Source organism: Episyrphus balteatus, chromosome 2, assembly GCF_945859705.1.
Source record: "Episyrphus balteatus chromosome 2, idEpiBalt1.1, whole genome shotgun sequence".
Lineage (NCBI taxonomy): Eukaryota > Metazoa > Arthropoda > Insecta > Diptera > Syrphidae > Episyrphus > Episyrphus balteatus.
The window spans coordinates 27,716,797-27,735,329 of record NC_079135.1 but is presented as its reverse complement, the minus strand read 5'-3'; the positions used below and the strand labels follow the sequence as shown (position 1 = coordinate 27,735,329).

The following is an 18,533-nucleotide window of genomic DNA, read 5'->3' as shown; positions in this document are numbered from 1 at the left end:
AACGATATCCAAGGACAAGAGGCAGTAGGTACTCGACAGATTAAAAAACAAAAAAAAAACAGAAATAAGAAAAAAAAAAAGAGAAACGTTTGAAGCTTGAGTAGGAATACAAAAAGGAACTTCACCAAAAAAGTTGTTTTTAAAAATAATTTTGGAAGGAATAGATTTACGGGGCCATTCGATTTTCGGTTCGATTTTTTACGAAATCTTAGCACACATTTAACCCATTGCGGGATTAATTTTCATAGAATTATTGAAACATTAGCTTTTTAAAATGAAGATAAACTGAAATAACTTCTCTTCATCAATCATACCGGCTAGACTCACCTAGAATTATGTCTATCGATGCGATGAATCCGAGTTTCGTTGTTGGTGGTATTTTTGCACTTCACTCAAAACCTGGAACGTGGACATACAGAACCTTAGTTGGGTTGGCCAAATGTACCTATTTTTTTGTGTTCGGTGATGGTGTATCGGTGCTATATAGTGTTTTTAGACGTATTAATGCAAACGCCCTTTTTTGGCTGAAAGTTGGTAGTGCAAAAAATATGCAATTTTGCCATTTCTGGTAGTATTTTGCACTTTACTCAAAACCAGGACTTGATGAGCCCAAACGGATATCGAATTCGTATTCAGCGCATGGAAATAAAAATGGTGAGGGTAGTAAAATCCATTTATTTAAATCGATGGTATACATCAAAGTATGACATTCGAAGAACATGTAAAATTTTCACAAAGAAAAAATATTAAAAAATACGGCAATGGCACCGAAAAAATTATATTTTCTAATAATTCAAAACTTCTTCCGGCGAGTTCTATTCATAGTCAGTTGTATCTAGCTATCTAGCAGATTCCCTGATGGGCTGTCATTTTTTACACAACTTTCTGAGACGTAAGATTGTTATCAATTTGCTTAACATGATCCAGGCTTTCTCATTCTTAGTCGATAAATTAGTGTCCTTAAACAAAATTTTCAAAAACTGAATCCAGTTGATATTTCCATTTTTTTTATTTTAAATTGTATTTTTTTGTTTTTACATTTAACATTTTTAGTAAGAGTTCTTTAAAGACCCCATTATTAGCATTTAACATTTAGATAACATTAAAGAGTACGGAAATTAAAAGTACTCATACTTATATTGTAGGTACAATTACACATAATATTTCGAAACAAAATTAGACAAACAATTTAAATTTAACCAAAACAAAGAAAAATCAAAAAAATCTATTTTTATTATTATTAAATACCATTTTATTGATTAATCATTTATATTTTTATTTAAACTAGATACATAAAAAAATGAAATAAAGTTAAGTTTAAAACAAAAAAAATTAAAAGAATACAAAAATGTTTTTAAATAAGAAAAAATCGAGTTACAAAATAAAATTGAAGATGCCACCCACATCCCGAATAAAATTTTAAGAGAACACATGGAAGCAAACTTTGAGAACCATTTATGTATGTTTGCATCGCTATCTACTCGGTATACCTAAAATTAAAAAAGTCAATGGCTTTTCTTTTCTAAAAGAAAAGACCCAAAAATATTATTCAAAAATATTTCTATTTCTACGTTATTTTTTTTCTGATTTGCGCGAATTTAATCTTCTGTTTTTTTGATAATTTTTAAAAACCTATGATAAAAAAATACTACATTCAGCTGTATAATAATCTCATAAGCATCTGGTTGTTTTTTTTTTTCTGTTTGTTGTGTATAATATAATTAAGAGACCCCGCGGAGGATAATCATCATGTTGCAATTTTTATTTTTTAATTGTTTTTTTTTTTTTCTTATTTTTGTTTAAAGAAAAATGGCTGTATCCATAAGTAAACTTGAATTTATTTATCGGAGGAGGAATCGTGACAACTTTGGAAAGGTTCTTCCCATTTATGATGAACCTCTGGTGTAAGATTGATTATCTGGCAATGAACGGCTTGGTGTTTCTCGAATTTCGGTGGAATGGCACACAAACGATATTTGACTTCGTCTCCAGGCTGTGGAACGTATTCGCCTTCGATGCTGTGAATTTTAAGAAGAACAAGAACAACAATAAAAAAAAGTCCCTAACAAAGTAGTGGAATGCCGTAAAACATAAAATTTGTAAAATCTAGGAATCCAGGGAAAGTCAATAAATCTGTATAACGAGTGTTGGACTGCATTACTGAAAAGTTAAAAATAAAAAATTTGACCGCTCTCAATTACTACAATTTTTAACCACAATTTACCGAAAAATTAGTACCGCTGAGTCATTCCATATGAGCACGTTTCAATCGAAATTGCTGTCTTATTTGAGGGACTTCTTTTTTACGTTTTTTTAGAGGTTCAATCTTAACTTCGAGGCTAATGCCGACTTTTCACGAATTGATTTTTGCCGTGGGGTGAAGCTTGAAACAACACCCCAAAATTTGAGAAATTTCCTTGTTGTTGTTCGTGTGTATTTTTTGGGGCCTTATTTCATTTTACATTGGGGCCTTATTTCCTGGGGCCTAATTTCGCGGAGCCTTATAAGCTAATCATCCCTATCGTGAATATTTTGGAAATATTTTTGTTCGCCCGGAAAGTGAGTGAAATTAAATTTTTCCGGGTGAAATCTTGTTCACTTAAAACTCCCGATAGGGCTGAATATAAATAAAGAAAGAGTTCGAAAATTAATAATTTCACTGCCCAACACACAAAAATTTTCCAGACCATTGTTTGTCATTTCTTACTAAATTTAGGGCACTGATTTCGAAAACAACATTAGTTTTTTTCTAGCAGCTAAATTTTTTTTTATTTATAAAATTTTTATTTTTTATTTTTATTTTACTTACAGAAATGCATTACATTCGAAATAAAGTTTTCAATTAAAACTTTAAAAATGCTTGTAATAATTAAAATCTAAAGAATTTTAATTACAAATTGAAATTACACCTAAAATGTGAAAAATGAAAATACAGTTGAAACTCGATTAACAGGGATGGTCGGGACCGAGCCCATTACGGATAATCGAAAATCCCGAATAATATAACTTTCTTTTCTCAAACAAAAAGTTATTAATACAGTCAAATAAGGAGAAAAAAGGGGTAAATCTCGGAATGAATGTTAGTAGAAATTTTTTTTGCTCAATATCTTCCTTTTGCCATTCTATAACATATCTCAAAAGTCTAGAAAAATCTCATGTTCGCTTGTCGCGATTTCAAGGTCAAATCGCGAAATGGAGATTTTCAAAATTAGCAAAAATAGGCTATGGTATTATATACACATATGATACATGATTTCAAGGTATTTTTTAATGCTGATTCCAAAAAATCTAAAATCAAGACAATCTGACGTCTCTGGGAAAAGTTATACCTGTTTTTCATCTGTCAACTCATATTATTATAACAGTTGCAAACTTACTGCCGAAAAACCCTTAAAAGTTATGGTAGATGAACCAAATTTTGCATGAAGATTTTAGAATCCATCATTATTAAAAATCAAAACAATCCATTACAAAAAATATATGTACCTACGAAATAATGGTATTTTTTGATGGAGGGGCAAATTTTAGGATATGCACTAAAGAAGATTCTTGTTCATCTTAGGAATTAGTGTGAATAGGCTAATTTTTTCATTTTGATCTTTGTTTGGATATTCTTTAACTACCCTCAAAAATCTAAAAAAATCTCATGTCCGCAAGTCCTAATTTTCTTGGTTTGAAGATAAGGTGCAGATTTTAAATAATTAATAAGAAAAGTTTAAATTTTTATATGTATACCAACATAAGCGACATGATTTAAAGGTATTTTTTAACACTTATTCCAACTATACTCACAAACAAGTCAACCTGACCATCCCTGAAAAGTAAAGCACCTTATTCATGTTGATCTGACACAAATATCTGAAGTGTAGTTTTCAATTTTTTAAAATCTGCACCTTATCTTCAAACCAAGAAAATTAGGACTTGCGGACATGAGATTTTTTTAGATTTTTGAGGGTAGTTAAAGAATATCCAAACAAAGATTAAAATGAAAAAATTAGCCTATTAACACTTATTCCTAAGATGAACAAGAATCTTCTTTAGTGCATCAAAAAATACCATTATTTCGTAGGTATATATATTTTTTGTAATGGATTGTTTTGATTTTTAATAATGATGGATTCTAAAATCTTCATGCAAAATTTGGTTCATCTACTATAACTTTTAAGGGTTGTTCGGCAGTAAGTTTGCAACTGTTATAATAATATGAGTTGACAGATGAAAAACAGGTATAACTTTTTCCAGAGACGTCAGATTGTCTTGATTTTAGATTTTTTGGAATCAGCATTAAAGAATACCTTGAAATCATGTATCATATGTGTGTATAATACCATAGCCTATTTTTGCTAATTTTGAAAATCTCCATTTCGCGATTTGACCTTGAAATCGCGACAAGCGGACATGAGATTTTTCTAGACTTTTGAGATATATTATAGAATGGCAAAAGGAAGATATTGAGCAAACAAAATTTCTACTAACATTCATTCCGAGGTTAAACCCTTATTTGACTGGATTATATATATATTTAAGTATTTATTAAAAAACTTATGAAAAAAAAAAACGAAAACAAAAATAAGATACTCGTAAAAAAACAAAATACTACACATATCCCGCAACTTCTTTTTGCATAGGACTGATTTGAAGTGAAGGAATTTGTTAGGTACTTTTCATATATTACGGATAGTAGAGTTTATTACGGATAACAGAGTTTAAATTAATACGTTGTCTTTATTTTCCAGAACAAATTTCAAATATTTTCATCACGGATAATAGAGCGTCCCGGTTAATCGAATCCCGGATAATCGAGTTTTAACTGTATTTAAAAAATAGAGCTCCTAAAAAGCAACTAGTGTAATTTTTAGGCTAAGTGAACCCAAATACATTAGGTTCGATAAAAAATATTCTGGAAAATGTAAAAAAAAAACAGTTAAAATAAGCATACCTTTAAAATTAGTACGAAAATACCACCAAAATGTGGAAAACTAAAATATTTCAAAAAATCACAAATGAATGTGATTTTAAGGTTTACTGACCCCAAATACATTCATACATACAAGTTGAGGGGCGTAGCTACCGCTGTATCAGCTATATCCAACTTTTACCTTTTTTAAATAACCTAAGAAATATTGAGAAAAATGAGATATAATCGTTTGATTGTAACAAAATATGGCTAAAAATTAAATGTTTTTTACCTAATATTGTTTTATTAAAATATTATTTTGATTTTTGAAATGTTTGGAATTCCGTTATTTAGATTAAAACATTTTTTTAGGCTATGTAGAAAAATACACTTTTATTTCAAAAAAAAATTTAGAAAAATTGAAAAAACAAAAATACGATTTTTAGGATCGATTTTTCCATAAATAAGCGTGTTTTTTCTAATACTCAGTAGGTACTCATTTTTCATTTTATTTGTAAAACAATAATACAAATTACACAAGTAAGTATTTGTTTTTATTGTTTTTCAAATATAATAAAATAAATTGCATGACTGGGGTCGCACGTACTTGCTCTTATGCTTAAAGTAACTATAATATTAAAGCTTTTCATTCAAGAAATTTAAAATTTGATATTTTGAAGAAATTTCATAAGTAGTATAAAAAAATTAAATCTGTTTTTATAATTAATTAAACTCCGTTTTAAATTATCTTAAAAAAAAATAAAAAATACCCCATTTTATTTCTTGTATAAAAAGGTATTTTTAGAAAAAAATTTTCGAAAATTGTAGGAGCCGTTTTTTAAAAAAATATTTTTTTATATAGAAAAATTTTTTAACATTTTTCAAAAAAAAAGTTGGTATGCCATTTTGAAGAAATAATTAATTTACACATAAAAACTAAACTTCAAAATTTTTCATTGATTCGTTTTCAAAAAATTGATTTTTCAAAAAAAAATTTTGAAATATTTTTAAAAAAACCAAAAATGCGTTTTTTGAAAATTTTTTAAAATTTTAATATTATCTTTACTTACACACTTTTGTATAAAAATTTTCATTTAAATCGGGTTAATGTTGTACGAGATATTCAGAAACGAAAAAAACCGTTCTATGACAGGTACCGTTAATAACGGTACAAAAAATATTTTTTTTATTTAAAAAGTTGGCTATTATGTGTAGTACTACACACAAAAATTTTAATCAAAATCGTTAGAGCCGTTTTTGAAAAAAATTAACTTTTCTATTTCCGTTATATGGCAGGTACCGTTAGTTTTGGTCATAAAAAAAAAATTTCAATTTCCCCTCTAGGGAATCACCAAAAACTGCTAACCACCAAGTTTGAAGAAAATCACTTCACTCGTTTAGGCTGCAGCTCCAGATAGAGACAAACGGACAGACAGACAGACAGACAGAATTGCAGGACCCACTTTTTTGGCATTCTCCATCATCGTAATGTCATGTAAAATTGTTATCTCGAGTTCGATTTTTTTTACGAATCCTAAACTTGCCCTATAGTACCTATATCGCAAGTAAAAATGAGTAGCTACTGAGTTGTAGAAAAAACAAGGCTAATGACAGAAATATTGGAGAGAAAAATGTTTCCACAGAAAAAAAATTATACTTTTCTAATGGCCTTTGACATTCTGCTTTAGAATGCCTCTAACGTGCTAAGTTTTTGAAATATCGAATTTTCCAAACACCCATTATGCTACTAATAATTTTTTTTTTTTAATTATTTTCATTGTTCTACAGGCCACTAATTCAATTTCAGTGAAGTTTTTATTACAAAAGCATTTATTACATATGTACATACCTTAAATATAAATTAAAAATAAAATTCGGAAAAAATAACATTTTGGAATTAAAAAAAAAATTTGAACTATGAAATTTTTGAAAATGGGATATAATTCAGCGACCGGACCTCCAAGAAGCTTTTGGTTTTCAACAATGAATAGAGCTTAAAGAGACTCTTCTTTTGATGTCTCACTCGATGGATTTGGAGAAATTTTTTTAAAATGTCCTTTTTTTAGGCAAGGGGTTAACCTTGATTTTATCACGAAAATCCGAAAAAAATGAATTTTTAATTTTTTTTACAAAAATAGATAGGCCTATTCATTGTGAACTCGTGTCTGTAAACCAAAACTTGTTTCGAGACTTTTATCCGAAAATATCTGCTTCTGAACGTAAAAAAAAAAAAATTCGATTGCAAATAGGTATACCTATGTTTTTTTTTTTAGATGTTGATTAACACTTGCTCAAAAATTCCCGCTCTCAACTTTTTTCCAAATTATATAAAGATGGGAGGGGCAACCAAAATAATTTGGGTACAGGGCCATCACAGGGCAAGCTTCGCCACTGATTAAGTTTAAAGGCTTGACCACACCGAAGGGTACATGCGGTAGCGGTACGGGTAATTGTTTGAAAAATATTCTACACCTAAACGTTGTTGTTCCAGTTTGGATTTTGCTTAATACAATTACCCGTACCGCTACCGCATGTACCCTTCGGTGAGGTCAAGCCTTAATATAATTTTTTCTGGAAAATTTTAACAAACGCTCAAAATAAGGAAAACTTTAAAATTAGTATGAATAATGCCCCTAATATGAAAAATTAAATATTTCAAAAACTAAAGCTGCTAGAAAGAAACCAATACGATTTTTGAACTTACTGAACCCAAATCTATAAAATTTGATACATACATACATACATATAAGTAAATATTTCTGGAAAATATTAAAAAGTTGAAAATTGTTGGCCAGTGTTAAACATTAAAATTATTAAAAACTAAGAGCAGACAAATTTTTTTTTAAAACATTTTTCTATAAACCTACTATTTAAAACACATTTCCAGTTTATATAAAGATTCATTGACTTTCCCTTGATTGCGAATTATAAATCTTACGGCAATTCCACTTAAAAGATGATTTCATAAAAAAATATTTAATTAATTACTCACTCCGAGATATGAACAAAAATGTCTTCGCCACCGGAATGGGGTGTAAGAAATCCATGGCCCTTGGATCGACTAAATGACTTGACAATCCCAGTTTCAACTGGATTTTCTAAAGCTCGAGCGGAACTTGAAAGAAGGAAGCAAGAAAGACAAATGAAAAAAATCAATTAACCTATTTTGTTGGAAGAATGCCCATGATCTAATGGTGCATTCTCATTATTATAGATAAACTCACGTTGAGGCAGTCCTTGTTCGTTTCGTAATAATTGGACTTGGTAATTGAAGACTTGCAGTTGGATGGTTTGGACTGTGGCTCGATGAACGTGGACACATGGGCGGTCTGGCTGTCAGAGTCTTCTCTGGAGTGTTTTGTGAAGAAGACATTTTCGGTGTGTGTATTTTTTAATTTAGTTGTTGCAGAAAAAACAAATAAAAAAGAAGAACAAAAAAAATCAGTGTACTACGCGTCAAAGTAGCACTTTCACTCTTGTTTTTTTTTTTTTTTTTGTTCTGAAAGAACTTCTTTTTTTTTGTGTAAAAAATGTCGATAAGCTCGAGACAAAAAAAAGACAATCAAAACGGTGTTTTCAATGGACAATGGAGAAGAAGAATTACAAGAAAAAAATAAGATCAAAAAAATTCCAGTTGTATCGTCTGGTCTGAAAAATTGAAACCAATTGGGAGCAAAAATTAAAATTGAGAGAGCAGAAACTACTTCACACGAAGATTTTTCGGTTGCCAATTATTTTAATACTCTTTTTTGTTGCAATTCGATTTTGACAGGAATGTCTTTTGGTAATTTTATTTTTTGGGGAACGCAGTTCGAATTAGAAGGTGTTTTTTTTTTGGGATCAAATAAGCCGGTTGGGAAATTTATTTGAACTCTATGTGAAGCGGGCGACATCTAACATGTGAAGGTGGAATGGTAGACAGTAGAGTGTTTTTAAAGTGAACAGAAAATATTTATTTCATTTAGGTAATGGGGCTTTCCATGAAAAATGGCAACTTTTTATAATTAGGAAAAAGAGTAATAGATGGGATTTATTGCAATGAAAAACTTCTTTAGAGGTAGATAAGATAAGAGCTAACAAGTGTTTGGGAACTTAACTCCCAAATTGATATTCACCCAGTCAAACTTTTCATCAAGTTTTAAGTAAAAATTAACGCTTGATCCTGTTTTTTATTGAAGCCTAGTACGCTGCTGAAGCGAAAAGAAATTTTCCATACAAAATTTCGTTAACGAAATCCTGAACGGAAAATTTCGTTTTGCTCTTCGTTTTTCAAGCCTGGTACGCAGCTGAAGCGAAAATTAATTTTCCATACAAAATTTCGTTAACGAAATCTTGAACGAAAAATTTCGTTTTTCAGTACGCAGCTCTAGCGAAAAATTGAAGAGTTTTCACTCATTTGTCACTTAGTTTTTTTTGTCCTGTGCTTTTTTCTTGACTCCAGGATCAGTGTTGACGGTTTTTTCACTTCTAATTGATTTATTTCTTGCTTTAAAAATTATTTTCTGTTGATTTTTCTTGATTTTAAATTAATTTTGAATTTTTTTATTTTGACTTTGACAGAATACTCGATGATATTTTTTTTAGCATTTTCGTTGTCGACTTTGGAGACTTGAAAATTTTTCGTTTCGCACCAGCAGCGTACTAGGCTTAACAGGCCGCCTCCACTGGACATGAACGATGCCCGGTTCATGAACATGTCTATAAAAAATCCAATGGAGACAGAAAAATCCATGCCCACACAGACATCTTGTCGAAGAATCTCGTTTTTTGAACATATGACATGAGCGTTGTTCAAATCATGGGCATGATTCTGACGTTTCTTGTACGTGTAGGGTTTTTTCTTGAATGTAGAAGTAAAACGAGTTCTTTTACCTCTACATTCAAGAGAAAACCTTACACGTGTGAACGAAAGATAAAATGAGACTACATGACAAAATTTGGCCAGCGAAAAAAATTGTTCTCTTTGTGGATTGGATTGCGGTTGTGTTTTTGGGCAGCTGTATGCTCAGTGGAGACGCTGTTTTAGGTAGTACCCAAACTGTCTAAGCTGTGAACTAGGCTTAAACACTCAAGTGTCCACTTTTTACTTTCATCACTGTATTTTTCATACCTACCGAAACGATATCCCAACTAACATTTCAGCTTCGGTTAAGGTATTACAAAAGCTACATTTCAGCTTCTTTTAAACTTTAGTAAGGTTGTTGGGCATGGAAAAAGGAGAACGTTATACAACTTTGACCCTCTATAAGGATCTTAAACGAAGCTTTACCGAAGCTCTACAGAAGCTTTGAGGTTTGACAGATAGCTTCGGAAGAGCTTGTATAGCTCTTTAATACATGTCTTATCGAAATTAAAAAAAAAAAAAACAACTACAAAAACAAAAAAGAATTCTTTTTTAACTGGTTTTAAATCATGAATTTTATCTTTTGATCTGATATTATATATACAGGGTGTCCCAAAGTCACCGCCCCAAATGAAAACCATGGATTCCTGAGGTCATTTTAAGTCGAAAAACTTAAGAGGTAATTTTCTCGTTTTCGTCCCGTTTTCGAGTTACCACGGTTTTTATGATTTTTTCTCTTTTGTCCTTTAACTGGCCTTATCTTTGTCAAACTACGTTTTAATCGAAAGATTTTTGTTGCAACCAATCAAGAATTTATTGCAATTTAAGTTTGTCTCAAAACTTTTATTTCTGCGGACAACCGTTTCTCCACAATTTTGCATCAAACACAATTTTCTTCCGTTTTTAAGTTGTTTTTTACACTTTCATATCATTTAAGTCAAAAAAGCACGTTAATGTGTGTTAATTTTTTGTGCTTTTTATTAAATCCCAGTTTATTTTCATAAAAAAAATAGGTTTTATTTCATAAAAAAGGCTACTGAAAGTAATTAAAAAAATAAACAAACTGAGTGAATTAAAAAAAAAAAAATAATTTTTCAATACAAAATTAATTTAAATGAATTAAAACTTTTTCTGAGCTTTATCTATTTGTTCTTTTCTTAACCACAATTGCTCAGAAAAAGTTTTTAATTCATTTAAATTAATTTTTTATTTAAAAATTATTTTTTTTTTAATTCACTCAGTTTGTTTATTTTTTTAATTACTTTCAGTAGCCTTTTTTATGAAATAAAACCTATTTTTTTTATGAAAATAAACTGGGCTTTAATAAAAAGCACAACAAATTTACACTCATTAACGTGTTTTTTTTTTTTGACTTAAATGATATGAAAGTGTAAAAAACAACTTAAAAAACGAAGAAAATTGTGTTTGATGCAAAATTGTGGAGAAACGGTTGTCCGCAGAAATAAAAGTTTTGAGACAAACTTAAATTGCAATAAATTCTTGATTGGTTGCAACAAAAATCTTTCGATTAAAACGTAGTTTGACAAAGATAAGGCCAGTTAAAGGACAAAAGAGAAAAAATCATAAAAACCGTGGTAACTCGAAAACGGGACGAAAACGAGAAAATTACCTCTTAAGTTTTTCGACTTAAAATGACCTCAGGAATCCATGGTTTTCATTTGGGGCGGTGACTGTGGGACACCCTGTATAACATTCCATTCGTTTTTAGTATATCTATTAATAATAATTTTAAAAGTATATAATTTTTTTACCACACCCAGGAATCGAACTTCATATCTGCTTGGTGGTAGTCCATCACTCTACCCACTCGGCCATCCTAGTATATTCATTAATGAAATCAAAAACTTTATCAGTTCAAATAGCAAAAAAATGTCCGAGCTAAATTATTCAATGTCAAAACCAAAAAGTGTCCGAGCTAGATTATTTAATATCAAAACCAAAAATCAAATACAAAACTTGTTAATTTCTGTAAAGCTTCTATAAATTCATTAAACAGGCTTATCCGAAAAACAAGTTTTTTTCGTTTAAGTTTCTTTAACAGTATTTAAACAACTTATTAGAAGTTTTTAAACAAGTCCGAACTTCTATAAGCAGTTAAATTCAGAAGCAAGCTCAATACAAGCTGTATAGAAAGTAGATCCTGCGAGATTTCAATTTATAGAAGCTGTTGTGCTAGTTGGGTAGGGGTATTCACGATTCGATGCAAATGGTCTTGCATCGTTGTAAAAGTGCAAAAGTGTAACAGTTTCTTAAAATAAAACAACCAAATATACAGACTAAAATTTTTTTACACTTTTACACTTTTGCTATACCCTAACCCTATTGCAAAAATAAAATACAATGGTGCAAAATTTGTCTATTGTAGTTGTGGTAGTAGAAAACAAAATTTTGCATTTTTACACCTTTTTGTTACACCGGATCGTGAATACCCCTGATATATTTTTCAAATGTAATTTTTTTCTTACAAAAATGTCAAACAAATCCAATCTAAAAATTCCTAAAATTTGTTAATTTGATAATTCAGCGATTTAAGTCGTTTCAAATTTCAAAATAATTTTTTTTTCTATACGTATTGACATTCAAAATGATATATTTTGCAAAGTTATCTAATTTGGGCTGTAGTAAAAATAAGCTCATAACAAAATACGCCTTCAGTGTCCACTTTCTACATCCATTACTGTATTCTCCATAAGTATAGAAGCGACATCATTTTCAACTGTCATGTATTTTTGTACAAAAATGTCAAACAAATCCAAATCAAAAAATTTCCTAAAATTTGTTAACTTTCCTTTCTTCTTGCACAATAAAGCTTTGATTTATTAAAACAATAAAAAAAAAACAAAACGAAAATTTTAAACAAATCACTCAGGTATCAAATGCTGTGTTAAAAAAAACTATTTAAATGTAACTTATCAAAAAACTAAAAACAATGTAAGAAAAATTAATTTAAAACTCAAACAAAACAAGTTTCATTTAATTGAATGTTTTTTTTTAGCCACAAACAATGCAAAGCCCTGAACTATTAAATGGAAGTGATAGTGAAGATGATGTACCACTTATAATCAGAGCACCCAGAGAAGATCTCGAAGATCCTGATGCAGAAATTATTATTATAGACGAACAAAGTCAACAACAACAACAACCAGTTGTTGTTGTTGAACCGAATGCTATTCAGGCTGAATTACTTCCAGTTGTTGTTCCTCCAATCCCAGATGTTAATCCACCATTGCCAGCAGTTCCACCGCCACTACCTCCAAATGGTGAGTTATCCAATAGGCTAATGTATTTCCATTTCACTGATTCAGTCTTTCCAAACGATTTGAAAGCTATTTTTGTAGTACATATTTTTAAAAAAGGCAGCAAAAAGGATATAAAGAACTATAGACCTATTTTATTATGTTTAAAGTGATTCTATGGTTATTAACTTGGGGGTGAACCATTAAGGGTCAGTTCTTGGACCTATTCTTTTCTTGATTTATATAAATTCCGTCTTTGATCTACCAATTTAAGGGAAAGTTAACGCCTTTGCTGATGATTTAGCAATTGAATAAAATTCACTTAGTTCATTAAATTTGGTTTCGGATATAAACCATTATGTACGTATACAGGGTGTCCCAAAAGTAATGGATCAAACGAATTATGCTGATAGGCCTACTTAAAGGCTCTCAGAATTTGGTAACTTTTTCATCCCAAATCCTTACGGTTTTCGATTTAATGCAATTCTTGTGAAATTTCAAAAAATCCCTACTTTGCAACAGTATTTTGCTTCCTGCGCCCATTATTGATTTTTGTTTTTTCAAATTCTTTTACAAAAACATTGCCAAATAATTAGGAACAATTATTTAATCAAAATATGTTTTATTACTTACACCATTTCGCTGCAAATTACCTAACAGTTTAAAGTTTTATAAAAAATCAATTTCTAACTTTTATTTGATACCAACACCGCAAAACAAATTTGTTCGGAGTGCGGATGGTTTATTATTTTAAAAAGTTGCCCTGTTATTGTAGTTTTCAAAAAATTATAAAAGCTTCCAAAGTTGCAGTTAGATCGCTAAATATTACAATTCAAATTTCAACAAAACAGAATTTTTTCAGATCAAAAATACAAACAAAAATAGAGGCTTTTGTTCAAAGAAAAATAAACAAATAACAGTTCGAGAAAATGTGTTTATTTTTGTTTGTTTTTTGTTCTGAAAAACCCTGTTTTGTTGGATTCAAATTGTAATATTTTGCGATCTAACTGCAACTTTGGAAACTTTTATACTTTTTTGAGAACTACAATAACAGGACAACTTTTCAAAATAATAAACCATCCGCACACCCTACAAATTTTTTTTGCGCTGTTGCTCTCAAATAAAATTTAGAAATTGATTTTTTATAAAACTTGAAACTGTAAGTTAATTTGCAGCGAAATGGCGTATACAATAAAAAATATTTTGATTAAAAAATTGTTCCTAATGATTGGCAATGTTTTTGTAAATGAATTTGAAAAAAACGAAAATCAATAGTGGGCACAGGAAGCAAAATACTGTTGCAAAGTAGGGATTTTTCGAAATTTCACAAGAATTGCATTAAATCGAAAATCGTAAGGATTTGGGATGAACAAGTTACAAAATTCTGAGAGCCCTTAAGTAGGCCTATCAGCATATTTCGTTTGATCCACACCCTTTTGGGACACCCTGTATAAGGCTATGGTTTGCGGACAATCAACTTGTAGTCAGTAACAAAACCAAACTTGCTCCGTCTTGTTCTAAATTTAAACTCTTATGGCCGATTTATTCATAGATACCTAGCGCTCATACAGATCCTAATCCTAAAGTTAGTACTCAAATCGGTATCAACTTATTTCTTTACGCAGATAATAAGCCTTAGAAAAATCAACTTAGGACCAAGTACTAGTTAGGACTCGGTACAAGCTAGCTCCTCAAAATCAGCTAGGACCTGGTTATTATACCAATCGTTAGTAGTCAAATCGTTACCAAGTGATTTCTTCACACAAGTACTAAGTTATAGAACTGTCTAATTGGTACGGAGCATAAGTTTATACTCGGTTTTAGTTAGGACCTGAAAATTGGTAGTCTAGCGGCACTAGAATCAAAGTAATGGATCTCATTCTTTTTAAGAGATATTGCAGATTTTTTAATTTTTTGGGTGTTATTCCTTGATAAGAGCATATTTTTTTGTTATTGGTGATATGAAAAAAATTTGAATGTTTACCAAAAACACCAGAAATGGCAAATGCTGTGTTAAAATACATTCATAATGATTTACAGCTGCATTTTTTTAACGTATAATTTTAAGCTTAATATTGCTTTAAAGTTGGCAACGGGTTCATATACGACTACTTCAATAATTGAATAACAACCACATTTTCCAAGTGGTTAAAAAATCCAAAAACCAAATGCCCTAGGAGCGACAATTGAATATTTGTACACTCTTCGACAAACCATAATTATTCTCTTCATCCAGTTTTTTGTTCATTGATAGTTTTGCTGCATTCTTTCTATCTCCAAATACATATTTACATTTTTTCCTTTTGATGGAATTTTATTTGCTTATTTTATTATTATTGTTAGACCAGTTTTAGACGTATTAATTCCTAGTACCGATTTGTGATTTTAGGTCGGGTCCTATAAATGTGAAGAAATGCTCAGGTACTACTTTTTCTTTAGGACCGAGTACCAGTGCTAGTAGCTGGTCTAGCTATAGCGGGTACTAGGCTGACTTAGGACTAATGTAAAGAAATTGGCCGTTAAATAGCAATTAATTAATCTTAACTTGCTTCAGTATTTTCTTCAAATATTGAAATAGTGAAAGATTTTAGATATGTAGGCGTCAAAATTGACCATTATTTAAAATTGACCGAAAACGATACATTTTAAAAAATATCTTCTTTCAATCGTAAAATGTTTTTATCGGCTAAAAAAATATTATTCATTCTCCTTTCCAAACTTTCCAAGCGAAATACGAAGCTACAGTTCTTAAAATCTATTAAATCGTGGCTTTTTGATTTCGATATTGTGAAATCGAATCTTTGCTAAACTACGTCACTTGTTATTATTTTGTTCTCTTTATTTATTTTTTTAAATTCAAATGTTCTTTCTGTAGTTCAAATCAATTTCATTTCAAAATTATTTCCAGAACCAAATGTTGTTAACGTCCCACCACCACTGCTACCGGTAACAGCAAATGAAAGTCCTCCTAGTCCATCACCAGCGAAAAAACGCAAACGAACTTCACCCAAACAAACACCAAATTTAAAAACCGTCGACGATCTTGATGATAACGAAGACGATGGCCTTACCTGTCCCATCTGCTTAGACAGCTGGGAAATGTCGGGCGAGCACAGACTTGTCTCTCTCAAATGTGGCCATCTCTTCGGAGACTCATGCATTCGTCGTTGGCTTGTTGAATCCGGCCGCAATGGACTAAAATGTTGTCCGCAATGCAAGACGCGTGCTGTCAATCGAGACATTCGATGTTTATATGCACGCCGGATACGTGCCTTAGATCGCAGTGAAGAGCATCGACTGCGGCAGCAACTCGATCAAGAGAAGGCCAAGGTTTCTCAATCTCAGACCGAACTGGCAACTCTCAAAATGAGCTACACAATGATTCTGCAGGAAGTTCAAAAGTTAGCTGGAGATAACGAACGTTTGAAGAACAGCCTTCGCCAGGGCGGAAGTAGTATCAATTCGAACGTTGGTTCTCAAGAGACTGTAACCTGGCTCCGTTCCTACAAACTTTTCATGGAAAAGAACATTGAAATATCAAAAGACCCAGGCTGTCGGGTGATGATATACTCACAGAACTTCCAAACCATGGTTGTCTCCCAGAAATCCTCACAGAGTCTGTTTCCAGGATACGGACTACGATTCATTGATACCCCAGTATTTCGGCCGACAACATTCCTTCATACATCGGCCAAAACCGTCAGGGATATATGCTTTAGCTCTGATCAAAGGTTGTTGGTTGTTGCATCTATGGAATCCAAAGCCAAATTATTCGACACTAGTTCGAGAGCGCCGGTGTCTGTGTTCAGTCCAACCGATAAGCCGTTGTGGGCTTGTTCGCTGGACAAGGGCCAGCGAGAGAATACGATGTATTTAGGTGCTCAGCATGGCAGTTCATACGCCTATGACATAAGATTCCCTGAGACAATTGTGGAAGAATTCAAAACCGAAGGTGACTTGAGTCCAGTGATTAATATTGCTCCTGTCCCAGTTACAAATCACTTCCCCAATGGAGGTTTCCTAGTCTGTAAACTGCAGTCGCTGTGGTTCTATGAATATGTAGGGGCTGGACAGGAAGTCCGGGCCACCAAAATCGGTGTGGAGGGTCCCTTCATATCGATGTCCTACGAAACGACTAGTGAGAATCTGTTAGTCTTTGCAAGGAGTAGCACACGGTATCCCCAATCGAGATATATTCTTGGTAAATTGGAGAAAATCGATGATTTGCCTGTGTTCAATGTGAAGGTTTCATTTTTTGGCTCGAAAGCTACACCAGTGATGACCCGGTGTTCACAAATTCTGGTCGAGAATAATACTCTGGTGGCTGGTTATATTCAGGATGCCAAACTACTGTCGTTGTTTGATATGAAACGCGAACAACGTTTACAGTCAATGCCTGTGCAAGAGGTTGTTTACGATACTTGTCCGGTGTATGTGCCGAATAGTACATTTTTGGGTGCTCTTACAGAGACCAAATGCCGAATCTATAAGGTTATTACTACAGACAGTGGCCGATAGCATTGGGTGGTATAAACTATTGTTTTATTTGATTGAACTGAAACTATTGTTGAATTTTGACAGTAATCTATTTTTGCATTTATATAACTTTTTTTTTTCTGAATTAAATATATTATAAAAAAAAAAGTTAGGTTTAAGTTTTTTGTTCTCGAATTTAATAAATTCAAGACTGGATAGAATTTTTCTTGATTATTATTTTCAAATAAAAAAGCTTAAATAATTTGGTTGAAGTCTTTGAATGATTTATTAACTTTTTAAGCAAAATAAAGAAGTTTTGAAAAAAAAATCTAATTGTTCAATAGTTTTACACTTTACGCTGATAACTCTATATACGTATGGCTGTCTTCAAACTTTTACGATTTAATAGCAATCTATCACACTACTTAGGAGAAATGGGACAGGAGATGAGTCACGCTTTTTCTTGTATGCAGCCAGGTTTCATCGATTTATAGACGTTATCATGTCGAAAAAAAAACATCACAAAAAAAGTAAGTTTCTATTTGTTTCAAAATTCAAAAGAAATTTAGAAATAAACCTATATTACTTTTAGGAAGGAATTTTCTGTTGCATACAATTTATTTAGACCTTTTGAAAGAAGAGTAAATTGAGAAATGTATACACCCATTTTGCATAGTACGTGAAAGTTTTCAATAGAAATTGTTAAGAATTAAATTTTAAGAAAAAGATTTTCTTGAAAATTTTAAAACCGATCCGACATTATAAATCAATTGAATCGAATTACACAATTATAGCCTGTTTTCACTAGAGACCAAATGAGATAATTTCGCAAATTACTTCATTTCGAATGTCAATTCGTATAGAAAAAAAATAAATCACTGACCAAGTTTGCGAAATTATCTCATTTGGGCTGTAGTGAAAACAGGCTATTAGACTGATATTTAAATTCTTCAGGGAAGATCAGATCTCCCAAGACAAAAAACTAATTAGATAGTTTTCACAATCTGCAAGAAAAGAAAATCTTCCAGCATCCTTCAAATGAATCCTGTTCGGAGCAGAA

General features: G+C 31.3%; 2 protein-coding genes across 2 annotated transcripts; one reads left to right on the top strand and one right to left on the bottom strand.

The window, feature by feature from the left end:
- Window positions 1–1,685: 1,685 nt before the first annotated feature.
- On the bottom strand, window positions 1,686–8,684 carry LOC129911052 (cold shock domain-containing protein CG9705). The gene is made up of 3 exons (XM_055988692.1): window positions 8,122–8,684; window positions 7,890–8,012; window positions 1,686–2,018 (listed from the first exon to the last, which is right to left on the bottom strand). The coding sequence occupies exons 1-3, from the start codon at window positions 8,268–8,270 to the stop codon at window positions 1,838–1,840; spliced, it is 453 nt and encodes a 150-aa protein (XP_055844667.1). The 5' UTR covers window positions 8,271–8,684; the 3' UTR covers window positions 1,686–1,837.
- Window positions 8,685–12,489: 3,805 nt separating this feature from the next.
- On the top strand, window positions 12,490–17,750 carry LOC129911050 (E3 ubiquitin-protein ligase RFWD3). The gene is made up of 3 exons (XM_055988689.1): window positions 12,490–12,692; window positions 12,757–13,021; window positions 15,906–17,750. Exons 2-3 carry the CDS (start codon window positions 12,766–12,768, stop codon window positions 17,513–17,515), a joined length of 1,866 nt encoding a protein of 621 aa, XP_055844664.1. The 5' UTR covers window positions 12,490–12,692; window positions 12,757–12,765; the 3' UTR covers window positions 17,516–17,750.
- The last annotated feature ends 783 nt before the right edge of the window (window positions 17,751–18,533 follow it).